Source organism: Humulus lupulus, chromosome 2 (assembly GCF_963169125.1).
Source record: "Humulus lupulus chromosome 2, drHumLupu1.1, whole genome shotgun sequence".
Classification (NCBI taxonomy): Eukaryota; Viridiplantae; Streptophyta; class Magnoliopsida; order Rosales; family Cannabaceae; genus Humulus; species Humulus lupulus.
Window position 1 is genome coordinate 240,064,662 of NC_084794.1, and position 2,159 is coordinate 240,066,820.

At 35.1% G+C, this 2,159-nt stretch overlaps 1 protein-coding gene across 1 annotated transcript; it reads left to right on the forward strand.

The window, feature by feature from the left end:
• Positions 1-327: 327 nt before the first annotated feature.
• LOC133816600 (3-hydroxy-3-methylglutaryl coenzyme A reductase 2-B-like) lies at positions 328-1,137 on the forward strand. The gene is made up of 2 exons (XM_062249003.1): positions 328-569; positions 912-1,137. Exons 1-2 carry the CDS (start codon positions 361-363, stop codon positions 1,096-1,098), a joined length of 396 nt encoding a protein of 131 aa, XP_062104987.1. The 5' UTR covers positions 328-360; the 3' UTR covers positions 1,099-1,137.
• Positions 1,138-2,159: the final 1,022 nt, after the last annotated feature.

Genomic DNA, 2,159 nt, shown 5'->3' on the forward strand with positions numbered 1-2,159 from the left:
CTTTCTCCTTTTTCCTCATCATTCTCTCTCCTCTCTCTCGGATCTCTTTCTCCCACCAGACCCGTCCAAGCTTCGGCCACGCAGGCCCAAGCCCTCACACGACACCAGAGGCGAACGACAACACCGGAGGCCAGCTCTTCTTCTCCTCTTCCCTATGTGCGGCCAAGCCTTCTTCTTCCCTGCGTGAGACCAGTTAGCTCCGGCCGGTTCAGCAACGACGGTTTCAGTCTAAGAACATTGGAAGGGTTCGATTACGAATCTATTTTGGGGCAGTGCTGCGAAATTCCTGTTGGGTACGTCCAGATTTCAGTGGGAATCGCGGGTCCGTTGTTGCTCGATGGGTTCGAGTATTCGGTGCCGATGGCGACTATGGAGGGTTGTTTGATTGTAAGTACAAACAGAGGTTGCAAGGCTATCCATTTGTCTGGTGGGGCTACCAGTGTGTTGTTGAGGGACGGCATGACCAGAGCACCGGTTGTGAGGTTTAATTCCACCAAGAGAGCTTCCAAGTTGAAGTTCTTCTTGGAGGACCCTGAAAATTTCGAGACACTTTCCATCATCTTTAACAGGTTAGTTTATGCTTCATAAATATCATATGTATATATGTAAAGTTTTATATATTGTTTGTGGTTTTGGTGATTGAAATTTTAACACGGAGATCGATATCATGTTTTTATTTTCTTTCTCTAATTTAATATAAATTTGAGTAATAAAGCATGAAGCTAAATCTGAGGATCCGAAAGTATTAAAAGTAAATAAATAAAGAAAGAAAGAATAGAAAAATCATGTAAAGGTTGAATCTTTAGTCAATATACAGCTGTGAAGTTTCTTTCAAATGTCAGATTCATCGAATATTAATGAATATTAGATTTGAACCATTTGTCTTATTGGGTTTTGGTCATCGTCTCCAGGTCTAGTAGATTTGCCAGGCTCCAGGGTATTCAGTGCGTGATTGCTGGAAAGAATGTGTATATCAGATTTACCTGCAGCACGGGAGACGCCATGGGGATGAACATGGTTTCAAAAGGAGTTCAGAATGTTCTTGATTTCCTTCAAAACGACTTTGATGACATGGATGTTATTGGCATATCTGGTTAGTTTTTTTTTTGGATTATTATATTTATATTTTTAGACCATTTAGTCACTTTTATTTCTTGTGAACTTGTCAAATTTTTCTTCAACCTGAGTTGTTGCTGTTGTTCCTTTTTCAGTTATGTGCAGTAATACACCCCCTATATTCATATCCCTTGAAAATGAACTCAAGGAAAATAAAACATTTAAATAATCAAATAATGAAATAGTTTAATTTGGCAATAAGTTTCAAGACAATTATTTTATTTGATTGCTATTTTGGCTTGTATCCATTCATTTATTAGAGAATTGAACTGTCTTTTATTTTATTAGATAAAATAGAAGCGAATAGAATATCTGAGTAGTATCTGCTCAAGCTTTTATTTATTAGGCTAACTTTTTATGTACTAAGGAAGGCTTATGTAGAAAATTTTATTTATTAGATTCAGAATGCCTATTTACTTGAAATAGAAAAATTAATATGAAAAACTCAATGTAAAGTTAAAAAAGAGTTTAGGTTTAGCCAATCATTTTGTTTACAAGAGAGCATAAACATTTATTTTTGTAATGGGTTTTGTGGATTAAGTTGGGATCAGATTGTATACTAGTTTTTTGTAATGAATCCACTTATGCTTGTTTGTTTTTATTGAATAGTCGTTACCACTGGTTTTTTGAGGCCATAATTTTATAAATTCAAGGGTGAAAAGTGGAAGCTTTCCAATAAGATAACAATATATGTATATATTGTTAGACAATGCAATATTACATGATTAGTTTTCTGTTTCTGGTTTGTTAGTTTTGTTAGCTTCAGTTGTATTCAGTTAGACTGTTACAACTTCCATCTATTTCTATGTTGTGTATTGCTACTGTTGTAAAGTTCTATATATAAATAAGATTTGCCTGAGTCTCAAAATCTTCTTTAGAGCTACTTTTTCTCCATTTACATTCTTGAATTAACTGCTACCACCCTATGCTAATTTTCCTGGTTTGCTCTGCTTTTATCTTATCCACCCATGGGCATTTTGAGTTTTTGAGTTTTTTCAACTTTTTTTTTATCAAAAATAGGAGTATATTAAAAACACATAAAC